Source organism: Lissotriton vulgaris, chromosome 7 (genome assembly GCF_964263255.1).
Source record: "Lissotriton vulgaris chromosome 7, aLisVul1.2, whole genome shotgun sequence".
Classification (NCBI taxonomy): Eukaryota; Metazoa; Chordata; class Amphibia; order Caudata; family Salamandridae; genus Lissotriton; species Lissotriton vulgaris.
Genome location: NC_141695.1, coordinates 1,384,736,517 through 1,384,759,429, shown reverse-complemented (window position 1 = coordinate 1,384,759,429; position 22,913 = coordinate 1,384,736,517). Strand labels below are relative to the sequence as shown.

The 22,913-nt window shown below is 48.6% G+C and overlaps 1 protein-coding gene across 2 annotated transcripts in view; it reads right to left on the bottom strand.

The window, feature by feature from the left end:
- The window catches only part of TMEM219 (transmembrane protein 219), a 557,800-nt gene that overhangs the window by 13,081 nt on the left and 521,806 nt on the right, over positions 1-22,913 (bottom strand). For both annotated transcript variants that reach the window (XM_086932107.1, XM_086932108.1), the window contains one exon: positions 8,065-8,220. In XM_086932107.1, the coding sequence (XP_086788233.1) occupies positions 8,086-8,220 (135 nt within the window). In that variant the 3' untranslated portion in view covers positions 8,065-8,085. The remainder of the gene's footprint in view (positions 1-8,064; positions 8,221-22,913) is intronic.

The window sequence follows — 22,913 nt, the reverse complement described above, 5'->3', positions numbered from 1 at the left end:
GGACAGATGGGGAGAGGGATGGCTAGGGGAACATCCTCCATATCATTATTAGTGATAGTAAAGTTTGGATCTGGAGCTTCCATAAGGTTGAGTCAGTCTACCTCATCTAGCACACAAAATCTATTGGGGTGAGCGAACTGTGAGTACAAGGGGTCAAAAGGAGGGGGCAAGTCTTGCCATGGCTGTTGCCACTGATGGTTAGCAGGTTGTGGGGGCTGAAGGGGTTGCTGCCACTGCTGAGCAGGCTGATAGAGGGGTGGTGGGTGTTGGAAAGGTTGTTGCCACTGAAGACTAGTATGGTGTGGAAATAAAGATGAGAAATGTGATGGTTGCTGCCAGTGTTTGGTAGTATGTTGCGGGGGATACACAGACCCTCTGTTAATTGGAAAAGTAGGCCGATGAGGATTTAGTCTTGGCGGCATGGGAAGAAAGTAAGACAAAGGGAGTGGATTAATTTGGGTAGCAGGTCCACTGTTGGGTGTATTGCATATGTAACTGGCTGCCCCTATGTCCCTAAAGTTAACTGTAATTACATCCCCTGCTATTGTTTTCTTACTCCTGCCCACCCAGTCCCCTCTACGCACAGTAAGGATTTCACCACTCATATGGCTAGGTAAAGGTTTGTGTAACTGGAGCCACTGGGCACATTTATTTCTTAGCTCTACAAAGGTTTCTTTTACTCCCTCCTTCAGTGGGGGAACAGCTGTCAGCACAACCACAAAAGGACAGACTTCCGGTGGCAGGCTGATTGACTTAAAACGTGCCTGTTTTGACTTAGAGCCTTCGGGCTTGTTTGTAGAGGGAGGAGCTGTTGGGTTGGTGGACTTTCCTTTAAGATCTTTTGCTTGTGAGATGGTAGTTTTATTTCCATCAGCAGATGGTTGCAAAGCCGGAGTAGGACCCACCGCCTTCGGGGTAGATAAGAGTGGGGGTTGAGCAGAGTTATTCCCTGTTTGGGACAGGTGTAGTGTGGCTGAGTCCTTAGTAGCAAATAGTATTTTGGCCTTATTGGATGTGTCTTTAGGGAGCTTGGCGCAAGGTGAAGACTTGGGAAGTGTTTCTTTAATCTCTTGCAACTGGGTAGACCCAGACCCATTCATCTTATTAGGCCATTTCGAGTTCATTAGCGACGCAAGTCTGTCAAGTTTGGAAATTAAGGGCTTAATTTGCGCTGCTATTGTGGCCTCAAGGTCCAATTTGAGATCTATTACCATATTTTCAACCCAGCATGGTATGCCTGATGCCGAATGCGGGGTAGGCGATATCAGGTTATGGTTCCTGGCTTTAGCTTTGGGTTTTTCCTTAGTCTTAGTCTTGGGCGCAACCTTTGTAGGAATAGTAACCCTTCCCCCGGAGTCAATAGATACAGCAGCTGTTCCTTTATCAAGTTGCCCATCTAGACTCGGTTCTGTCTTGTCAGATGGCTGACAGGCTTCTAGATCTGGAGTAGCCTCAAGATCAACATAAGACGGATCAGAGTCAGATTGGGTGACTGACAAATCGACAGCATTCGGTACTGTGAATGCGCCAGCGGTGGTCAAGGGTAGGGGTAAGGAACAATTGTTCAAAGCTTGCTGGGAGGGCGAATTTACGTTTGCAAGAGAGCCCAAGGACGAGCGCTTGGCGTTCATGAGATCCAAGGAAACTCTTTTTTCCAGCAATATAATACTTTTATCGATGGTTTCATTCACCCGTGAGATAAAAAGATCTATAGGTCCAGTCACTTGTGCTACGGCCATGGCTTTTTTAGTACAGCTTCTGGTTCTATTGCGCATAGTTGACATCTGTGGAGCTGGACCAGATGCAGCAAAATTGACCTCACAAGAACGGTAAGTGTTAGGACTGGGAGGCGGCCACTATGTTTTTGAGGAAGAGATGGAAATCACAGTGCCGCCTACCTTGTGAATGGATTGAAGGCGAAGAAACAGGGGTTCAGGGCCAGGACCGTCCTCTGCCGTCCTTGAACGGCCTTAAACGGCCCGCTCTTTGCCCGGTCTTCGCCCCGGCCTGCGTCCCGCGTGCGTCCCGCGGTGCGGGAGTGCCCGAGACAGGATATACGAGGAGGTTGGGGGCGTGGCCGCCGGGGGGAAGAGGCACCAGCTGTGGAGAGCAGAGGCTGCTGGACCTCGCAGTCCCTCGGTAGGCTCAACGCGTTGCTGGCAATTGTATTCACTCACCCGGCCTGTCCTCTACTGGGACCGGCCCGGGGAACAGCTGAGCGGCACCCGCGCAGGGGGTGTCGCGAAAGGTGAAGGGCGAGGAAAAGAGGCAGTCAGGCAGGAACAACAGTCTCTGACAATCCTTGACGCAATGTGAGTTCGCTAGGAAGCACCCAACACAGCCGGTGGAAACAGCGATTAAGTCTGCTGGAGGCTGGGGGCGTGGCCGCCGGGGGAAGAGGCACCAGCTGTGGAGAGCAGAGGCTGCTGGACCTCGCAGTCCCCCGGTAGGCTCAACGCGTTGCTGGCAATTGTATTCACTCACCCGGCCTGTCCTCTACTGGGAGCGCTTGTGCTCTCTGCCGACCGCAGAGCCCCTCACACCAGCGGGAGACCGGCCCGGGGAACAGCTGAGCGGCACCCGCGCAGCGGGTGTCGCGAAAGGTGAAGGGCGAGGAAAAGAGGCAGTCAGGCAGGAACAACAGTCTCTGACAATCCTTGACGCAATGTGAGTTCGCTAGGAAGCACCCAACACAGCCGGTGGAAACAGCGATTAAGTCTGCTGGAGGCTGGGGGCGTGGCCGCCGGGGGAAGAGGCACCAGCTGTGGAGAGCAGAGGCTGCTGGACCTCGCAGTCCCCCGGTAGGCTCAACGCGTTGCTGGCAATTGTATTCACTCACCCGGCCTGTCCTCTACTGGGAGCGCTTGTGCTCTCTGCCGACCGCAGAGCCCCTCACACCAGCGGGAGACCGGCCCGGGGAACAGCTGAGCGGCACCCGCGCAGCGGGTGTCGCGAAAGGTGAAGGGCGAGGAAAAGAGGCAGTCAGGCAGGAACAACAGTCTCTGACAATCCTTGACGCAATGTGAGTTCGCTAGGAAGCACCCAACACAGCCGGTGGAAACAGCGATTAAGTCTGCTGGAGGCTGGGGGCGTGGCCGCCGGGGGAAGAGGCACCAGCTGTGGAGAGCAGAGGCTGCTGGACCTCGCAGTCCCCCGGTAGGCTCAACGCGTTGCTGGCAATTGTATTCACTCACCCGGCCTGTCCTCTACTGGGAGCGCTTGTGCTCTCTGCCGACCGCAGAGCCGCTCACACCAGCGGGAGACCGGCCCGGGGAACAGCTGAGCGGCACCCGCGCAGCGGGTGTCGCGAAAGGTGAAGGGCGAGGAAAAGAGGCAGTCGGGCAGGAACAACAGTCTCTGACAATCCTTGACGCAATGTGAGTTCGCTAGGAAGCACCCTGTCGGATCCTGTACGTGTGTAGGAATGCTGTACATAAATGTCGAAGGTGGCACTGTGTGGAATCTCATATGATGACTGTGCTACAAGTTTTTTTTATGTACCAGGTAATGATAGCCTTGGAAGTTGACACTGTAATGAACCTGTTCAGGGTAAGAGGATGTGTCCAGGGGTTGTTCAAGAGATTTAAGAACAAGGCGTCCTCCCGTAACATTTAAAGATTCTGTACTTACATAAATGTGTAAAAAAAAAAATGGAAAGGGAAAAGATGTGTTGCATTTTCATTTCGTGCTCAGCCGTGCACTGCACGTTATGGTTTAAGGTTGACATTAGCGTGAACAGCTCTTCAAGCTCGTGTCCACCTTTTGTGTAATGCGATGGGAGTTTGGCATTGTGGGAGGGCGAGTGGGTGCATATTTTGTGTGGGAGAGGGGAATATATATTCGGGAGTTAAGGATGGTTGCCATTCTGCAACTGGACTTCCTGCTGTAGACATGTTCACGCTGAAAAAACATGTTGTCTACAAATTCACTGAGCCATTCTTCATTGGAGCTTATTAGCTTCTACAGCTGTGTCTGTCATAATGTTTCCTATGACTTGGTGGGTTTTTCTAGGGTTATTCACCCACCTCACACTCCATGTCATCAGTCTGAGAGGCAGAGTAAGTGAGTTTATTGGGGTTGTTTTGAGCCGTGCTGTTAGGGTGCAGTTATTCTTTCATAACATGCCATAGCACAATATCCCTGCAAATTCCCTTCTGTAATTTGGATTTGTGTCAATTGTGTGCATTTACCTTCCATATCCACTACCCAAATCTGCACCAAACCCACACTTTTTAGAGGAAGATACCAAAACATAAACCTGGCTGGGGTAAAGAACTGTTCTCGGCCATTACAAACCGTTGTGAAACTAAGATGACCTCGGGGCGGGCGGGGGTGGGGGGTGGGTGGGTGGTGGGTGGGGTGTAGGGTAGCAATACAGATAAACATTGCAATGCCCACAACATTAGAAGCTTACTGCATCAAGTCACTTTTTGGATGGAAAATGCAAACATCCAACACTTTGAACATGGTTGCTGTGTTAAATGACCAGCTCATACGAACTAAACTTCCATGTCCCACTGTAAGCGCATTATAATCTTAGTCATAACTACCTTATTTCTTTCATTTATAACATGACACTTGTTATGATTTTATCCAACTGAATAAACAATCAGATATTTTGTTGATATTTTGTTTTTAAGTTGTTTAGCGCCCATGGTCTATGACTCTGAAGCGATTCTTGTTAAAGGGGGTCTTTTAAACTGTAGATCCATCAGCAAACACACTCTCCAGCTGTGGGATCTCTTATTGGATGAGGACATGCAGATATTGTTCTTAACTGAAACATGGTTAGGAGAACACTCTGATCCAGACATAGTGGACACTATCCCACCAGGCTATACCCTCCATAGACTTGATAGGATAAAAGGAAGGGGAGGTGGCATTGCCATTATCGTCAAACACCCTTTTGAGTGTGTTCTAAAGCCAGTATAAATTGATGACAGCGAAGCAGGTGAATTTAGTATTAAGTTGACTCAACACGAGGCTATCTCGGGCATCCTAATATACAGACCTCCTGGCTCCCTGGGCAACTTCCGAAGTAGCTTATTAGAAGGGGTTGCTCAGACCGCAATTAAACACAATAAGGTTTTGGTGCTGGGTGACTTGAACCTACACCTAGAGGATCCCGTACAGAAGGAGGCAGAGGATGTTCGCCTTGTTCTACAAGAATTACAGCTCAACCTGCTAAGTGTCGCAGCTACACATCAGAGGGGTCACTGTTTGGACCCTATCTTCGCCAGTTGGGATATGATAAAAGTACTTACCCCTTGTCAGCTCCCTTGGACCGACCACTTCCTGGTCCCTTTTCAGTGTTTTTACCAGCCTGCTAGGACTATTGACAATGGAATGGGAAACACTATGAAACGCAAATGGAGACAATACTCTAAAGAAAACTTTATAGGTGCCATCCAGAAAGCACAACCATTAAGTGCCACAGACAGTGATCAGGCGAACAAGGAATTTAATATACTTGTAACTGCCACCTTGGATGAGCTAGCTCCCATGAGCAAGGGTAAAGCTAGAGAAGGCAGACAACGTACTGCCCCATGGTTCACTACTGAACTCTAGCAAATTAAATCTAACTGTAAAAAACTTGAAAGGATATGGAGAAGGAACCCGAGTGAACAAGCAAAAAACAGTTATAGCTCAGCACACCGGAGCTACCAGTATGCGGTGCGTAGAGCTAAAGCCAAATACTTTCAGACACGTATTGAGGCTGCTGAGAGCTCCTCGCGCGAACTGTTCAAAATATATAAAGAAATATCTTTAGTCTCTAGCTTTAACACCCCCATAAAAACCTCCAAGGAGGGATGCAATAGAGTCGCCGACTTTTTCTCTAGGAAAGTTAAAAAGATTTATGCTTCCTTCGCTCAACAACCAGATAAGGGCATAGATTTTATAGCAGACAGCTCACCGGCAGCCCCTGATTCCTCCTTACTAACTTTCGAGGTCCCCGCAGCTGACAAGCTAATAAAGATCTGTCGAAGTGTGAAGTCCGGTTCCCCCAACGATCCGGCTCCGGCCTGGGTCATCTCAGAGGGCCTGATAGCCCTGGAACCTCACATCAGACACGTCCTACAAACCTCCTTTTCCACTCAACAAGTCCCTATGGAGTGGAAGAAGGCCATAGTACTGCCAATAAGGAAAAAACCGAATGTAAGCATGGAGGTGCTGGAAAACCTTAGACCTATTTCCTTATTGCCGTACGTGGCGAAGGTGGCTGAGAAGGTGGTTAATGCTCAGCTTACGGAGCACCTGGAGAAATGGAATCTACTCCATCCCTCACAATCAGGTTTTAGGGCGGGCTACTCCACGGAGACGGCTCTCCTACGAGCCACTGAGACCTTAAGAGCAGGGGCAGATGCAGGTCATACAATGGCCTTGATCATGCTCGACCTAAGCGCGGCTTTTGACACCGTAGCACATTCCATCTTGCTACGGTGTCTGAGCGAAGCCGGGGTAGTTGCTCCAGCGCTGTGCTGGCTACAATCGTTTCTTACGGAAAGGTGTTTCCAGGTACAGCAAGGGACATGCCGCTCAGCTGAGATGTCACTAGACCAGGGAGTGCCTCAGGGCTCAGCTCTGAGCCCTACCCTTTTTAATCTATATATGGCCTCCCTGGCGAAAGTTGTACATTCATTTGGGGTGGAATTGGTGTCGTACGCCGACGACACCCAGCTGCTGATCTCCCTATCGCAGAACACCTCCAACACCCCCAACAACTTTAAATCCTGTATGCAGGCACTAGCAGAGTGGATGGATGCCCATTGCTTAAAACTCAATGGCTCTAAAACAGAGGTGCTGGTGGTAGGGGGTAAAAGCGAAAACTGGTCGGCCGAGTGGTGGCCTTCATGTCTGGGCCCTACCCCCATACCATGTCAGGAGGCTAAGAACTTAGGAATCTGGATGAACCCCTCTCTTTCATATGATGGCCACATAAGGCGTCTTGTGGGCAAATGTTTTGGAGTACTAAAGACCCTAAATAAAACTCTAGACCTCCTTCCCTTAGCGGCCAGAAGGACACTAACTCAGGCACTGGTGACCTCGCGGTTAGATTATGGAAACATTCTGTTCCTTGGGGCAACCGAGGGCAGCATAGGCCGCCTACAAGTCATACAGAACTCCGCCGCTAGACTGGTGTTAAGAAGACCCAGGAGAGCTAACTCGAAAAAGGCGCTGGACGCGCTTCACTGGTTGCCTGTGAAGAAGCGTGTGCTGTTTAATTGCCTCCTTTTCTGTCACCGAATTGTCTGGGACAGGTCCCCCGCATACCTAAAGGATTTAGTCAGCCGATATGAACCAACTAGGACCCTCCGCTCGGAGGGTGCCGGACTGCTGACAGTCCCCAGGATTAGGAAGGCTAGAATGGGCGGACGTTCTTTTGCGCTACAAGCAGCTCAACAATGGAACAAACTTCCCCCTGCTCTGAGACTGGAGAGCAGTGAATCGCGGTTTAGGGCCATGCTTAAAACACATCTATACACAACGTAGATCCTAGGCTCTCTCGCTGTTCACTGATAGCTTCAGCGCGGGGACACGCCGTGATGGCGTTACTGAGCGCTCTATAAGCTCTTTATTATTATTATTTATTATATCAGTGTACACCAGAATTGGGCAAATACAGGTAGCACCACTTCTGTTCTGGTGCTGAGTGACAGTCACTCTACATTGCTGAGGTGCTGACATCATGTTTGGCTGCCCGCACCTCTGCCATTCCTTTTTTCAAGGAAGAGCTTGTTTGTGAAGGGTAACACTGCCTGGGGGTTAAAGAAAACATGCATTTTGACATTTCTGGTAAATTTAAGTCTTGCAGGGTGGAGTATGCTGTACTTTACTTCAAGAGCTTGCAGTTTTGCAGTTGACGCCCTAAGTGCAAAAGGTATGCCCAGACATGGGCCCTGTGCAAATAAAAAGATTCTCATTTTGGATATTCCCCTCAAAGTTGAAATTCCCACCAATAACATAACATTATAGCTCAACCATATTCATTCGAGGGGCATACGAGATGCTGGAATCGTGGTACTGTGAACTTGTATTGCTGCATCTGGACTTCACCACACTCACCAGTTCTATCAGGTATTTTATTTAAAGGTGCTCCCTTGGTCTCCGGTCCCTGGAGGGTACACTGCACACAGCCCCAAAGCAGCAAAGTCCGCTGACGAGGAAAAAAAGGATACAGCTTGCATAGAGCAGGTGAACCCTGCAGAGCGATCTCTCAACCTGCAAAGACACAAACAAATCATATGTAATCCAGTCCACTTGATCTACTCAGCCTACCACACGTTTAATGCATCAGCTCACCTCTCTAGATCTGCCCTATCTCCTGAGTAATCTCAAACTGGCTTAGACAAAGACAAGCAGCTTTAATATAGTGTTAGTCTGTCTTGGCTTAATTTTATTTTTTTTAATGCGTTCTTCTTTGCTTAAATCTTAAATACATAATATTTTCAATTATTCCTTACTGACATACTTAGAATTTTCAGCATAATTAAAATAACTAGTTGCAACAGCTGTTCATAATGTTGCCTGATGAGCTCAGTGTCTTTGTGTCCATTGTAGTGGACGGATAGATGAAACTTCAACCAGAGCCCCTCCTCGCATCTCAGACACATAAAATGCCCATACCTCAACAGGGAGAAAGGAAGGTTGCATCTGAACCCACAAATGATAACAAAGACAGTTACAGGTAAGTATTTTTTCCAGCATTAGAACTTTCACAGATTATACACACTTAGAATAACAAGTAATATTACAAAACAAGCATTTGCAATGCAATAGGTCTCGCAGCATTCAAGTTTGAGTTATTGGCATTGTATATGACAATGTGTTGCATGAATTCTTTTGCAAACTCTGTATTGGCTGGTGGTGTTTGTGCCCGGTGAAAGCGTGCACTGACGGATGGTGGTGTTTGTGCCCGGTGAAAGCGTGCACGAACAACTTATGGTGTCTGTGCCTGGTGAAAGTGTGCACTGACGGCTGGTGGTGTTTGTGCCTGGTGAAAGGGTGCACTGGTGGCTGGTGGTGTTTGTGCCCGGTGAAAGCGTGCACTGACTGCTGTTGGTGTTTGTGCCTGGTGAAAGGGTGCACTGGCGGCTGGTGGTGTTTGTGCCCGGTGAAAGCGTGCACTGACGGCTGGTGGTGTTTGTGCCTGGTGAAAGCGTGCACTGATGACTTATGGTGTCTGTGCCTGTTGAAAGTGTGTACCGACGGCCGGTGGTGTGTATGCCTGATGAAACCATGTACTGATGGCTAGTGGTGTGTGTGTGCCTGTTGAAAGTGTGCACTGATGGCTGATGGTGTGTGTGCATGGTGGAAAAGCGTGCACTGACATGTTTAGAAGTAAAGTGCGCCATACTGCGATTGCTACAATAGTTAATTGTGGATGTGCTAACCATTGATGCGTGCACTGATGGCTGGTGGTGTGTGTGTGCTTGTAGAAAATGTGCACTGATGGCTAATGGTGTGTGTGCCTGGTGGAAGTGTGCACTGCCAGCTAGTGGCGTGTGTGCCCGGTGAAAGCGTGCATTGACGGCTGATGGGGTGTGCCTGGTGAAAGTGTGCACTGACGGTTGGTGGTGTGTGTGTGCGCCTGGTGAAAGCGTGCACCGACGTCTGGTTCTGTGTGAGTGTGGTGGAAGCGTGCATTGATCGCTGGTGTTGTTTAAATAGCAACATACTTGGGTCCAGCATAAAGAGCACTCTTTTTAAACAGGCATTAAGAGTGAGACAGCACACAATGATCCAATGGTAATTACTAGTTGAAGGCAAATCGCATATAGAACATTAGGAACACTGCAATTCTTTACATTCATTCAGACGGTCCTTGCTGCATTCAGGACATTATCAAAAATCAGTCTGTTTCGTGAGAAGTAATACCTTACATCTTAAGCAGCTGTTTTAACAGAATGTTCCCGACTTTAAAAAGAGAGATGCCTAAAACATTGGCAGGGAGGCAGCATCCTGAATTTAGGTTGTATGAATGTCACTTTATTGTTTAACTGAAAGAAAAAATAGACTCTTAGCCAACGCTGCAACACCATTCTGCCAGCTAAGCAAGCCGAGTAAGAAGGGATGTGCGGACTTTACCCGAAGGTGTCAGAGCGAATTCACAATAGAAACAGAACTGATACATGAGAACATTACTAGATAACAAAATACAAAAACAAACGTTACATTACATGAGGCAAAAGTGACAATGATAACAAAACGTGCCTTACACAGTGTGTAAGGCACTTTTTGTTATCTTAGTCTAAGCCCGCCTGATTCTATGAAATGGCTGCGGGCCGCGGGACAGGCCTTTATCCTTTCACTTTCCGTTCCGCACTTCCGCCGCCGCGTATGCGCGTGTGGGGGGCGTGGGCAGCAGGGCTGGCTGTTGCTGAGTGGTGGTGAGCAATGCCAGGCAGCCCCAGGGCACGCACAACATCATGCGGGCCAATAAGCGGTAAGCCCCTGTGCGTGGCATATGGGGCGCGGCAGGCGGCGCGCATAGCCAAAGAAGAAGACAAGAGAAGAACAACGAAAACTGCGAACTTAACTGCCTTCCAAGTCCAAGACAAAGCAGCAAGGCGGCCAGGCCCGCCCACGCTGAGCTGCCCTGTCCGATTTCCGAATCCGAGTCCGAAAGACCAAAGTAAGTCACTCAGAGTCTGTCACTCCGTCTCCGTCACCGACCGGCGGGGCAGGGCTGCTGCTGGCTGCCTGCCTCCAGGCCTGCTGCGTGCACTAGTTAGTTGCTTTCCGGTCGCGCATTTGCCTGCTTCTTATTTATGTCCCCACTTGTCACTCGTGTTTGTCCCTCCTATAGAACATGCTTTCTCGCTTCTGTACTTCTTTGCTCCCGGGGCCGCACTCAGTGTTGCTCTCTGTTCTTGCCTGTGTGCCGCTTCCCTCCATATTGGGTTCGCCTTTGCACTCAACCAGCCCCCCAACCCCTGTTGCTTCCTCGCCTGCTCCATTTGCCCTCGGCTGCTGCTGAAGCAAGCAAGCAGGCAAGCCTATATTATAATAGTTACAGTGCGCAACGCACGCCAGGGACGGATGGTAACGGGCCCCGGCCTATAAACATTAATTATGGTGCCGTGGTGCGCACGCCCTACCGGCCTGAGCCTTTTTAAAATTAATTAAATAGTTGGTAGTGGTACGCACTGGAGGCGGGCCGGGTCTTCATAATTAAAATGGTGCACGGGAGTGGCGGCGCGCAGAGTAGTGCTATTTTTATTTTGTATAGTGGTCATTTTCCTGCAGTTTTGCTCTTTTAGACTACTGTAAATAAAATGCGCTTTTATCAGCCAACGTAACGGTGTTTAATGCATTGGTCTTGTTAAGATGAATAAGTAAAATACTAGATTGTTATACCATCATGTTTTTAAATGTTCAGCATCACATGCTTACTTTCGTGAGCTTTCTATGTACTTATGACATATGCATCATCGTTATAGTTGCTTCAGTCAAGGAAAAAATGCGTGTCTCTGCATCAGATGTTTGGTGATTAGCAGCTGTCCTAAGCAGGTGTTACAAAAGGAACCTTACATTATTAATCTAGTATGTTTGCACTCCGGAATTTTTCAAGCTAGCTCAGTTGGTTGATGCACCTGTTACAATGATGCAACTGCAACCTAATGGCCACTAGTTTGGAATCAAAGCAAGTTCGGCTCAGCATTTCATCCTTCTCATGCTGAGAAGATGAGCACCATGCCTCGAAATTGTTTGAACACCTTCTGGGGCCTAATCCATTTTTAAAATAAAACGTGTTCTAGCATCACTTCGTAATGGACATACACAGGTGATATTCACGTGGCTCCTTGCTCGTAGTGGGGAGTAGAATCAGGCCAAGCCCCTCTCCTGTGATAACAAAAACAACACTCGCAGGCAACAAAATACACATAAATGAGAGAGCTGGACCAAAAGCAGCAGAGTGCGGATCATCCTTCTCTTGCTCTGTCAGGGTAAGCTTCGTCTGCTGAGCTACAAATGGGATCACATCTGAAAAGAACCCACCCGAGAGAGGAAGTGTAAACAAACACAGCGCGGTGTAATTTAGATTGATTATTGCAGTGGATTCTCGTGGATCGAAGCGCTCTCTTGTAGTGGGCTCAGGTGCACCAATTATCCCTAGACACCTGCGACTGACCTCTGTCTTTTGGGGTCATGAGACGATGAGAGAGAGGCAATGTGACCTGTCATCACTCAAAGATCTCTAAGCAGTTGCAAGACCTGGCATCCTTGACGTGTTTTCCTCTGTCTTTTTGCCCTACCACCTGTATTTTTGATGTTATGCTGGACTTCTTTTTTGCTGTTTTATGTACTCCGTACACTTTACCACTGCTAATCAGTGCTCAAGTGCAAATGCTACCTCTGTCATTTTTAATTCTGCTGGGTTCTCCATAATTTGCATATTTGATTTACTGGTCCCTAGTAAAGTGCACTGTGTGTGCCCAAGGCCTGTAAATCAAATGCATCTAGTGCGCCTGCAGCAGTGATTGTGCCAACCATATAAGCACCCCCTGTAAACGTGTCTCCAGCCTACCATTGCAGTGCCTTTGAGTACAGTTTTAAACTGCCAAGTCGACCTGGCAAGTGCAGTCTCTTGCCAGGCCCTAAGCCTCCCTTTTACTACATGTTGGACACCCCTAAGGTAGGCCCAAGACACTCCCAGGGGCAGGGTGCAGTGTATGTTAAAGGTGGGACATGTGTAGGTATGTATTACATGTCATGATAGTGAAATACTGCTAATTTCGTTCTTCACTATTGCCAGGACTAGCTCGCCAATAGGATATTATTGGAGCTGCCTTGTATGTTTGCTGACTGGGAACACATTTTAAACCTAGATTGAGGACAGATTCCTCATCCCTTGTCAATACTTTCGTGGATAAATTGACTACTGTCGATGGTGGGATTTCTATGATTTGTAAAAGTTTCTGCGCGCGGGGCGCTGTAGAGTGCGGGGCGCTGTAGAGTGCGGGGCGCTGCGGGGCGCTGTAGAGTGCGGGGCGCTGCGGGGCGCTGTAGAGCGCGGGGCGCTGTAGAGTGCATGGCGCTGCGGGGTGCTGTAGAGTGCGTTGCGCTGTAGAGTGTGGGGCGCTGTAGAGTATGGGGCGCTGCCGTGCGCTGTAGAGTGCGGGGCGCTGTAGAGTGCGGGGCGCTGTAGAATGCGGGGCGCTGTAGAATGTGGGGCGCTGTAGAGTGCGGGCGCTGTAGAGTGCGGGGCGCTGCGGGGCGCTGTAGAGTGCGGGGCGCTGTCGAGCCCGGGGCGCTGTAGAGTGCAGGGCGCTGCGGGGCGCTGTAGAGAGCGGGGCGCTGTAGGGCGCGGTGCGCTGCGGGGCGCTGTAGAGTGCGGGGCGCTGCGGGGCGCTATAGAGTGCAGGGCGATGTAGAGTGCGGGGCGCTGTAGAGTGCTGTAGAGTGCGTTGCGCTGTAGAGTGCGTTGCGCTGTAGAGTGCGTTGCGCTGTAGAGTGTGTTGCGCTGTAGAGTGTGTTGCGCTGTAGAGTGTTGCGCTGTAGAGTGTGTTGCGCTGTAGAGCGCGGGGCGCTGTAGAGTGCGGGGCGCTGCGGGGCGCTATAGAGTGCAGGGCGATGTAGAGTGCAGTGCGCTGTAGAGCGCGGTGTAGAGTGCGGAGCGCTGTGGAGCGCTGTAGAGTGCGGTGCGCTGTAGAGTGTGTTGCGCTGTAGAGTGTGTTGCGCTGTAGAGTGTTGCGCTGTAGAGTGTGTTGCGCTGTAGAGCGCGGGGCGCTGTAGAGTGCGGGGCGCTGCGGGGCGCTGTAGAGCGCGGGGTGCTGTAGAGCGCGGGGCGCTGTAGAGCCCGGGGCGCTGTAGAGTGCGTTGCGCTGTAGAGTGCGGGGCGCTGTAGAGTATGGGGCTCTGCGGTGCGCTGTAGAGTGCGGTGCACTGCGGGGCGCTGTAGAGTGCGGGGCGCTGTAGAGTGCAGGGCGCTGCGGGGCGCTGTAGAGTGCAGGGCGTTGCGGAGCGCTGTGGAGTGCGTGGCGCTGTAGAGTGCGTGGCGCTGTAGAGTGCGGGGCGCTGTAGAGTGCGGGGCGCTGTAGAGTGCGGGGCGCTGTAGAGTGCAGGGCGCTGTAGAGTGCGGGGCGCTGTAGAGTGCCCTGTAGAGTGCGGGGCGCTGTAGAGTGCGGGGCGCTGTAGAGTGCGGGGCGCTGTAGAGTGCGGTGCGCTGTAGAGTGCGGTGCGCTGTAGAGTGCGGGGCGCTGTAGAGCGCTGTAGAGTGCAGGGCACCGCGGGGCGCTGTAGAGTGCAGGGCGCTGCAGAGCGCGGGGCGCTGTAGAGTGCAGGGCGCTGCAGAGCGCGGGGCGCTGTAGAGCGCGTTGCGCTGTAGAGTGCGGGGCGCTGTAGAGTATGGGGCGCTGCGGTGCGAAATGAAAACGTTATATGTGCCTTTACTGTAAAAGCCTACCAGCGTACTTCATAATGAAAACACACTGCACGCAAAAAGAGATAACATTATTTAAATGAGTTGCGCCAACTGAGTCTAACAAAAGATTACGTTAAATATGCCTTTACTGTACAAGCCTACCACCCTACTCCATAAGAATAACACACACGCAATGCACGCAAACGAGAATAACATTAATTAAATAAATGGTGCCAAAGGAGTATAACAAGAGATTATCCAACTAGCGAGTCGTTAGAACGCAAGGCATTGCACAGAAAGAGGTATGACATTATTTAAAATAGTCACTGTCATGCTCTCAATACAAAACAAAATAAACGCTAAATGTGCCTTTACTGTAAACGATACCCGCCTACTTCCTAATGAAAACACACACGCAGTGCACGCAAACATGGACAACATTATTTAAATGTAAGCATTGCATTGCCAGCTAACGCTGCCGTCAGGCTTCCAAAAATAGTTACAACGCTAATGGCGCCATGTTAATAAAAAACACAGCTCCAAAAGATTACAGCTTCGTAATGATTGCATTAACGCCTAACGCTGCTGTTAAACTTACGAGAATGGTTAAAACGCTAACAACGCAGCTTAAAAAGATTAATGAAAACACGACTTCATAAAAAGTAGCCTGAGCCATTTGTACTTTAAAAGAGAGCCCAACAAAGAAGTATTTCGAAAGGAGTAAGAGCCAAAAAGATAATCTATGAATATTGACATCAGAATAATCAAACCAGCTGCTTGACCCATTTATTCTCTGTCATGTTTGCAATACGAGATGGAACGCTAAATGTGCCCTTACAAAGAAGTGTTTTGAAACCAATACGAACGTGCATGTTCATTACAAACCAGCTTACACATGTAATTGTAAGAACATGCACTTAATATATTTAACGGGTCATATTTAGAAGAAGATATATTTTAGTGGCTGCCAGTAGTTGTAGTTGCGAGATGTTAGTTTCTACAAAGCAATAATTTGCATGATGCCACACACACGCAGTGCACGCAAACATGGACAACATTATTTAAATGTAAGCATTGCATTGCCAGCTAACGCTGCCGCCAGGCTTCCAAAAATAGTTACAACGCTAACGGAGCCAGATTAATAAAAATAAATAAACCAGCAGCTTGACCCATTTATTCACTGTGATGCTTCCGATAATTATAAATGTGCCTTTACAAAGAAGTGTTTTAAAAGGAATCCCAGCGTGCATGTTCATTACAAGACGGCTAAAAATAATTAATCATGATGTTCAAAGCAAGCCTGTTCATTCCAAGCCAGCCTCAGCCAGCCTCGGCAAAAACGAAAGTAATAAAAAAGCGAAACTGACACTGCCACTGCAGACAATGCTGCGCGCTCCCGAGGTGAAATCCGACACTGAAAAAGCTCGTAACACTTTGGTGTCCACTCTCCTAAATACTGATCACATTAGTTGTCGAGCTGACAGCATTCATGCATGAATGCTAACGTCAGCTCGACCTAAAAACGAAAGTGAGAATGAGGGACACCTTATTTGAACAGGAGCTGCAGAACACGTGTCCATATCACACTTCTTTTTTGCCAAAGCAGTAGTGTTAGGAGAAAGACAGAGATGATGCTTGAAAAGGCATTCCTCCCCCAAGGGTCAAGATAGTGTCTACTAATTCTGGGTCATTCTGCCATTGACGCTTCTATTTGGTTTTGCATTGCCCCGTTTATGATTTCTTTCGAAAATGGTTACAAACAGTTTCATTGTCCAAATGAAACAATCATCTAAATGTCCTTGAAAAACACCTTGGTGCTGTTCAAGTAGTATTTTAACAGTTCACGTGTTTTCCACTACCAAGACCTGGGTTTTGTAACTGGAGAACAGTCTAAGGAAAGGTCTTTAATAAAGTCTTTCTTGACCTATTTGTTTTTCAAAGAGAATGATAGATCTATCTGCCCCTGAAGGAAATGTATAGGTGCCTGGAGTTTATGGGCATAGGTGCTAAGCTAAAACATTCAATGAAACTGAGTTGTAGAGTTTTTTACCGATGTGATACATCTACTCCTCTTTTCATTGAACAATTAATGGCGCATGGAAAAAAACTTTCTTGCTCCTCGTCAATATATTTGAGCACCTGAAGGAAGACACTGGTAATATCAGGCCTGCTATCCGGCTACACGATTTGTAGGACCCTCACCCCACTAGGCAACGGCATGCCAGTTTGAGAACAGAGTAAAAACTCATCTGATCTCCCCAATATCCTCCTGCCTACCTCCATCACACATCACGTAGTTCTTTAATTGGTCTCATTTTCATCAATTAATGAAGTAAAGCAGTATACCTGATGACACTTTCTCAACAAAGCCTTGTACCTTCTGACTTTAGTGGCTCTCTTCCTCTTTATATGCTTGCACCATTCTTTAGTAACTAATGTTAAGTTGTACAATTGTTGTTTGCACTCACAAAGCCAACACTGCTCTAACTTACAGGCTTTGTGAGTGTAAAAACCTAAATCACAATGTACAAAGGTGACATTTGTAGCCAGAAATGGCTTTGCAACTCACAATGGCCATATTTAGAGTCCTGGCCTGAGAACTGCAGGCTCATGTATCAAAGATTCATGATTTCTCCTGCAGCCACAAGCCATTGACAGATTGCCAAATCATTGAAGTGAAGGATTTTATTCGGAAAGTGGAAGGTGTCTTCGAGGGACCACTTACACTTTTCACTGTCACTGGCAGGCATCAGTTGGAAAGGGTGGCAATGCACAGTACCGCTCCATCTGATGACCCTTTGCACCCTACAAGAATGTTTTAAAGTCATAGTCTCTATTCATCCACTGGCCCACCCCTGGGCCCACAAGTGCAGCAGCACCCATTGCAACTTAGAAGAGACAGCAAGGAGCACCCACAGCTACAAGCGGTGGAAGTCTGGCTGCAGCGGAGATATGGGTGAGAGCCCACTAAGCTCTCCCTGGCTGAATAATAGAGGTGCTGTTATCCAGACTGAGATTGGCGACATTGCAATAGTTGCTCCCTGAGAGAGAGGAAGGAAGCTGCTCCGGGAACCTCAGTATCTTCCAGAGTCAGTGGAGTTGGAGCAGGATGCACTGACCCTGGGAATAATGTGTCATTGTTGCATCCTTGGAAGACTGAGTTTAGGTCCAGAGAGGGCCGATTGGAGTGAGCTGAGCTGGAGGAGTGTTGTCTTTCCCTGGGTCACCGCAGAGGCTACGTTTGCAGTGTAAGGATAACTTAGGGCATGATTACGATGGCGGAAGGATGTCTGTCCGTACGCCATCGTCCCGGAGATGGGGACAGCCTGCCTATAAGGTGACAGCCCCACATAAGCAATTACAATGGGGCCGCAACCACAGCAGCCGAAAAAAGCATTTTTCCGTTGCTGGCTGCAGCACTAGTCGCAATGGAACAAAGGCAGGTTTTGCTTTTCCCTGCACTACGTGGCAGGCACCATGCGGTGCCTGCCACATGGTGCAGGGAAATGTAAGGGGGCACCCCAAAGTGCCCTGTGGAAAAAGGGGCCCACTATGGGCCCCCAAAGTCCACCTCCGCCAGCCTTTCCATGGCGGGTGAACCGCTATGGAAAGGCTGGGGAGGATGGACAATCGTAATCCCTACGGTGGAGCCTGGTAGGCATTATTTCAGGGATAGGGAGCCCCTCCGATGCACCGGCGGGCTTACGGAGCCCGTCGGATGCGTGGCAGTTGGAGTTTCCGACCGTCACAGTACCGCCCGAATGGCCTCACGATGGCGGTGAACCCGCCACCGACAGCTTGTCGGTGGCGGGTTCACCGCCCTCGTAATCAGATCTTCAGTTGGTAACTCCCAGGCTGCCGAAAGACCAACCACAAGATGAACAATGAAGGGAAGAAAACAAGTTACTTACCTGTAACTTCAGTTATCCAGTATTGGTATCTTTCATAGATTCACATGCCTGAATCATTCCCCGTCGTCGAGGCGGGAGTCCCACGGTAAATAAAAAAGCAGTGCCAAAAGCACTCTGTAGTAGTAGGCCCTAGAAAAAGGCCTGAGGCCTATATTATAGTAGCCTATTTACATCATTATGCTAAAAGGACCAAAGTTTTTGGTCCAACCAATCAGCTTACAGCACCCTCTAGAACCTTCCCTGCAGAGCCAGCTCTCCTCAGATTTTCGTAGCACAAGTGGGAACAAGTATCCCCAACTTAGAGAACTGACTCTCCGGGGAGGAGGGTGGGTGCATGTGAATCTATGAAAGATACCAATACTAGATAACTGAAGTTACAGGTAAGTAACTGCTTTTCTTATCCAGTATTGGGGTATCTTTCATAGATTCACATGCCTGAATCAGAATAGCAAGCAGTAAGCCAGGCAAAGTCGGTTGCGGATTGTGGGAGACTAATTGCAGTGCACCCCCATGAATGTGTCGTCAACAACCAACAAACGCCTAGAGATTGATCTCTTAGTAAATCATGTTCAAGTTCCACATTGAAATTCTGCATTTTCCTTCTGGAAAGAAATCTTAAGCATCATACCAAATACACAACATGTTAGCATATGTCTGCATATTTAAAACAATCTATTGAATTGCATGCACTTTATATGAAATAAGCCAATATTAGTACCTGAACATACTCCTTATGGAAACAGGTGACGTAAAACAGCTTGGCCCACTGCCGCATCATCCTGATTTGCTGATTGCAGGCAGTAATGTCTTGTAAACGTGTGGACATTCTTCCATGTCGCAGCACGGCAAATGTTCTCAAGCGTCACTCCTGCAAACAAAGCCGCAGACGCTGCCACAGCTCTCGTGGAATGAGATCGAACAGACCTTGTCAATGGTCGATTAGCCTTGACGTGGCAGAATTGAATAGCGGATGCGATCCATCTTGAAATCGTAGCTTTAGTAACCGCTTTCCCCAATGTGGTCTGGCCATAAGCTACAAACAGTTGATCTGACTTTCTCAAAGTCTTGGTTCTCTGAAGATAGAATTTTAAGCATCGCTTGATGTCCAAAGAATGCAATGTTCTTTCAGCCGGGGTTGACGGGTTTGGAAAGAAAACTTTCAGCTTGACAGGCTCATTTAGATGAAACTGGGAAGGCACTCTCGGTATGAACGTTGGATTCGTTCGCAAAGTGACATAGTCCTGGGAGAAATGCAAAAAGGGCTCCTTTATGGTGAAAGCTTGAATTTCTCCCACTCTCCTTGCGGAAGTTAGCGACAGTAATAAAGCAATCTTCCACGTCAAGAACTTTAGGTCAGCTCTATGGATAGGCTCGAACGGATGCTTCATCAGCTGTGATAGAACCGTGTTGAGCTCCCATTCCGGTGGTGAGGGCTTCACTGGGGGATAAGCCCTGAACAGACCCCTCATAAATTGTTTAATCAGCGATGAAGAGCAGAGTGATTGAGTATTAGCCATCTTTCTGTACCTGGATAAGGCCGCTAAGTGGACCTTTATTGATGAAAAAGAAAGACCAGATTGCGCTAAATGCAATAAATAGGGTAATATCTTTTCTGCTGGCGTCTCTATAGGGTGTAAAGCACTAGAGATGCACCATGCGCAAAAACGCTTCCATTTGAGACGATAAGTTTTTAATGTACTCTGGGCTCTTGCCTTCTCTAAAATGTCTCGGCAGTCCTGAGGAATTTGGAGATGTTCGAATTCTAGGAAGTTAGGAGCCATGCGTGCAATTTCAGCGATTGAGGATCTGGGTGAAGTACCTGACCTTTGTTGCGTGACAGTAGCTTCGGAGTTACCCGTAGCTTGATCGGTGACTCCTGAGAAAGTAGCATGAGTTCCTGAAACCAATACTGGCGAGGCCACTTGGGAGCAATGACGACAACTCTCCATCTTCATTTTGCGCACCACTCGTGGAATCAGAGGGATCGGAGGAAAAGCGTATGCATAGGTCCCTGACCATCGCATCGAAAGGGCATTCCCCCTTGACCCCTGTTGAGGGTATCTGCTGGCGTAGTACCGGCATTTTTTGTTCTGTTGTGTTGCAAATAAGTCCAACTTTGGCTTGCCCCATCTCTGAAACACATAGATTAACTGGTCGTTGTCCAGTTCCCACTCGTGGCAATCTGACAAGGTTCTGCTCAGTTTGTCTGCCAAGGTGTTGTAGAGGCCTCTGACGTGCTCCACCTTGAGAGTTATGTTGTGAACTGTTAACCATTTCCATAACTCTTGGGCTTGTTTGGATAACGTTGCTGACCTCGTTCCGCCCTGCTTGTTGATATAAAACATGCTTGTGGTGTGTCCGTTCTGACCAGGACCGAGGATCCTACTATCCTGGGGAGGAACGCTTGAAGAGACAGGCAAATGGCTTTCAACTCTAGACTGTTGATGTGGCATTTTTTGTGTTGTTGAGACCATTTTCCTTGCACTTGCAGGTCCTAGAGATGACCACCCCAGCCCTTCATGGACGCATCCGTCGTCAGAATAAAATCCGGAGGAGTCTGCAAGAATGAGAGCCCCTGTTCCAGATTGTTGATCTGAGACCACCATTGGAGTGCATGCACCATCCTGTTGGTGATTGTGATGGTGTCCTCGAATGAACCTGTCGCTTGATGCCATTGACAGTGTAGCTCCTCTTGCAGTGGCCGCCATTTTTGACGCGCCAATGGAATGAGGTTAATGGCTGAAGAACACATCCCCAGAAGTGATGCAAATAGGCGAACTGAAAGTGACCTTCTTCTTGACAGTTTTTTGGCCAACGCCTGCAGTCGGACCTGCCTCTCTCGAGATAAGAATGCCTTGCATTCCACTGTGTCCAAGCAAGCTCCTAGGAACAACAGGTTTTGTTTTGGATCCATTTAAGATTTGTTTTTGTTGATTGTGAGGCCTAGCGATGTGAAGAGATTGCGGCATACTGTAATGTCGGATCTCACTTTGGCCTCTGATGGACCTTTGACTAGCCAGTCGTCCAAATACGGGAAGACCTGCACTTTTGCTGCCGGAAGAGCTGCTGCCACAGGAGCCAGGCACTTCGTGAAAATCCTTGGGGCCGACTTGAGGCCAAATGGGAGAACTTTGAACTGATAATGGGCGCCGGCCACCGTGAAACGGAGGTACCTTCAATGTTTTGGGTGGATTGGGATGTGGAAGTATGCATCTTCCATGTCCAAGGAAGCCATGTAATCTCCCTCGTTGAGGCAACTGAGAATGTCCGAAAGGGTGACCATTCGAAATCCCTGCTTCTTGAGATATTTGTTCAGATTGCGCAGGTCTAGGATCGGTCGCCATTCCCGTTTTCTTTTTTATGAGGAAAAAACTGGAATATAAACCTGCCCCTCTCTGATGATTTGGAACTTTCTCTATTGCATTTTTGAGAAGCATAGCTTGTACTTCCTTGAACAATAAGTGAAGACGAGGGGGAGGGGGACCCCTGGGCGGAGTTGTTGGAGGTTTGGTGATGAACTCTAGGGTGTGACCATGCTGGATCAAGTCTAACACCCACCGATCCGTTGTTATATTCTGCCATTGCTGTTGGAAGGCAGATATCTTCGCGCCCACGGGAAGGTATGGGATTGGAGGTGGCGCCCAATTGTTCTCACTGTTTCTTGTGACTGTCTCGCCCTTGGTTGTTTGCGCGCCTTCTTCCTCCTTGGCGAGAGAAACCAGCCGATCCAGAATGTCTATAAGAGGACTGATAGTTCTGGCGGTATTGTTGTTGATATTGCCTGCCTTGCTGGTAATAACTTCCTCTGGACGAATAACCTCGTCCTCTTGCTCCTCTGAATGATCCTCTTTTATATTGCAATGATCCTAGTGACTTTGCAGTATCTGTGTCAGTTTTAATCGTTTGGAGAGCCTCATTGACATGCTTCCCAAAGAGGGGCTCTCCGTCATATGCCATGTCCAGTATTTTCAATTGAACTTCTGGACGAAATGTAGTGGCTTTTAACCACCCTTGACGTCTCAGGACCGCTGCCCCAGCCAACTGTCTGAAATTCGTATTTGCCATATCTAGAGCGCAGTCGATGGATTCCTCCGCTGCTCGCTCTCCTTCCATTAGAATTTTCCTGGCTTCTTGTCTTTTGTCCTCTGGCAACAGCTCTATGAAGCCAGCCATTTCTGACCACATTTGGCGATCGTAGCGCCCAATAATCGCCATTGAATTTGCTATCCTGATGGATGCTGCAGCCATAGTGGAAAACTTTTTCCCAATAAGGTCTAAGCGTCGCCCCTCTTTATCCGGTGGAGTAGAAATAGGGGTAGCTGGGTTCTTTGACCTTTGTTGCGCCGCCTGAGAGACTACCGAATCCGGGCGTGGATGACCAATAAGGCGCGCCGGACTAGAGAACGGAGCACGATATTTCTTTTCTATTCTTGGTAACACAGCAGTCACAGATGCAGGGTTTTTCATTATTTTTATGCCTTCCTTCCAAATATACTCAATAATAGGAATGGCTCTAGATATCTTTCTTGTTTCCTCTTTAAAGTCATGGAGAAAACACTCCGTTTGCTCCACTGTAACCGGGAGCTTAAACCTGGCTGATGCTCTCTGCATCAGGTTGTGAAAACCACCTACATCTT